General features: G+C 37.7%; 1 protein-coding gene across 1 annotated transcript; it reads right to left on the bottom strand.

Annotated features, from left to right (window-relative positions):
• Positions 1 to 1,241: 1,241 nt before the first annotated feature.
• On the bottom strand, positions 1,242 to 2,168 carry LOC129676232 (olfactory receptor 12D1-like). The gene has a single exon (XM_055606561.1). The coding sequence runs from the start codon at positions 2,166 to 2,168 to the stop codon at positions 1,242 to 1,244; it is 927 nt and encodes a 308-aa protein (XP_055462536.1).
• Positions 2,169 to 2,707: the final 539 nt, after the last annotated feature.

Here is a 2,707-nt window from a genome sequence, read left to right on the forward strand (position 1 = left end):
TTGAAGTTGGGTGGGAAGCATGAAAGGTGTATAGGAGAGGAGTTGGAGAAGAGGGAGTAGGGGGTAGATTAGATCCCAACACATTATATGCATGTGTAAATATTAAACACAAACATTTAATAAATAGTTTAAAAAAAACCTAACCACAAGAAGCGCTCTCACCTTGGACTTTATTCCATTACTTGAACACTGGTAGCTAAGGTTACTCAACATTCAGAATGTTGCTGGGAAAAGAGAAGTTACTAACCAGACTATAAGGATATGAACAATCACATATAAAATATCGCGGTATCCTTATGTTGACATATATATGATATGTTTACTTGATAAAATATATTGTATAACATTTTTAAAGCTGGGTGTGGTAGTACACACCTGTAATCCCAGCAACTGAGAAGTGGAAGCAAAAGCATGAGGAATTCAAGGCAGCCTGGGCCACAGAAGACCTTGTCTCAAAAATAATAATAAATAATACAATTTTTAAAATAAAAACTTACCAACCCACCACCAAAAGCTTACTTTTAACAGAATCAGAATCAGCTTTAAAAGAAATGTTTTGTGAAAATTTTCAGCAGCTCATTTCTGATTTGCAACTAACTTTTCTAATTGAGTAACCATGGTTTTAATATTTTCTCAAAATAAGAAAACAATGATATTCATCCAACTAATATGAATCGACATATGAACAAGTATAAACACTGAATATTTATCCTAAATGTGAGTAGTATACACATATTTTTATACTCAGTTACATACAAAACACATTGAGTATGTCAGAAGTCAATGTTATCAACTAATATGTCAAAACCAAATTCAGGAACCAAATTCTGTGATTAGAGCCCCACAAGTTCAAGTTTTCCATGCCTTAACAGTTTAATACCATTAGATCATATTATCCACATATTTTCTTTTTTTAATATATTTATTTATTATGTATACAGCATTCTGACTTCATGTGCACCTGCAGGCCAGAAGAGGGCACCGGATCTTATTACAGATGGTTGTGAACTACCATGTGGTTGCTGGGAATTGAACTCAGGACCTCTGGAAGAGCAGCCGGTGCTCTTAACCTCTGAGCCATCTCTCCAGCCCCTCCCACATATTTTCTATCATTCAATTTGTTCAGAAATATATGTGTACATCTGTTATACATAAGAATGTATCTTAATTTCAGAAATATATCTTAATTTCACATTGCCTGGTTATTTGTGCAGCAGAAGAGTTCTTTACATTTCCTCAAGTCAGAGCCATCTTCTCATCTTCCTATTCAATGCACTCCTCACTTCCTTGTTCCTCAAAGTGTAGATGAGTGGGTTGAGAGCAGGAGTGACCACACTGTACATGATGGCAATGACTCGGTCCTGATCCAGAGAGCTGCCTGAGGTTGGACGAATGTAGGTGAAAAGAACAGGAGCATAGAACAGAACAACAACCATGAAGTGAGAGGCACAAGTAGACAGCGCTTTGTGGAGCATGCTGCAAGAGCGGGTCTTGAGGAAAAGATAGGTGATGATGTAGAAATAGGAGAGAAATGTCAGAAAAAAGGGGACTGAGGCAATGGTGCCTGTTACAGTATTGAGCAGCCAAAGGTTGAGCTCAGTGTTCCCACAGGCCAAATCTAACAATGGCTTAACATCACAGAAGAAATGATGGATACGATTGGAACCACAGAACCTTAAACGAGATGTCATTGTGGAGTGAAGCAAGGCATGGAGAAAAGCAACAGTCCATATGGTGACAGCCATTAAGATACAGATCTGGCGATTCATGATGACAGAATAGTGAAGTGGTTTGCAGATAGCCACAAAGCGGTCAAATGCCATCACTGCCAGCAGCAGGGACTCTGTAGTTCCCAGGAAGTGGAAGAAATGAAGCTGAGTTATGCATCCCAAGAAGGAAATTGCTTTGCTTGAGGAGAGGAAGTTCTCCAGCATCTTTGGCAGCGTCACGGTAGAAAAGCAGACATCCAGACATGCTAGGTTTCCCAGGAAGAAATACATGGGTGAGTGGAGTCTGGGATCCGAAATGATGATCATCAGAATGGCTCCGTTGCCAGTTATATTAGTAAAGTAGATGGTGAAGAAAATAACAAAGAGAAGAGGTTGTGGTTCTTGTATGTCTGTCACTCCCAGGAGGAAAAACTCACTGACTTGGGTTTGATTCAACATCACCTAAAAGAGAAGACAACACAGTTTATGGAACACAATCAGGAATGAGACAAATCAATCTTTTTCTTGGTAAGCAAAGCAGGAAGAAGAGGATGACAAAGAAGAATCAGTATTTTGTATAAGCATCAGATCCTGTATAATATTTGGTTATTTAGATCTTGAACAGCCATGGTTTCTGACTTAACTATTTTTAAATTTTAGAGTCATCCTTAACACTTTTATTCTCTGAGAGTTTTGCATCCTGCTGTCCAAACATCGTCTTCTCTGGCTACAGACTTCTACATTCAATTAAAAATTTTATCTCTAAGTCAATTCTGTGCTATGCTGCTTGTTAAATATTCTGCTATATCCTTCTTTATATTGTGATATACTTCTTGAGAAATTTTAATAATGAGTCAGGAATAAAATAATTCCATCTTAAAGTCTCTGAAGAAGTAGAAAAGCCCTAAAATCACAGTAGTCACTTGTTTTTAGATTATCAGTGCTGAAGACACTATTTTGTTCATCTCTTCCTGGTGAACCTGATTTAATGGAAAGGG

This window comes from Psammomys obesus, unplaced genomic scaffold (genome assembly GCF_907164565.1).
Source record: "Psammomys obesus unplaced genomic scaffold, mPsaObe1.curated_primary_1811, whole genome shotgun sequence".
NCBI lineage: Eukaryota > Metazoa > Chordata > Mammalia > Rodentia > Muridae > Psammomys > Psammomys obesus.

What these genes read in the sequence shown, in the direction of transcription:
- LOC129676232 (XM_055606561.1), bottom strand. Translation starts at nt 2,168, where the DNA reads ATGTTGAATCAAACCCAAGTCAGTGAGTTTTTCCTCCTGGGAGTGACA.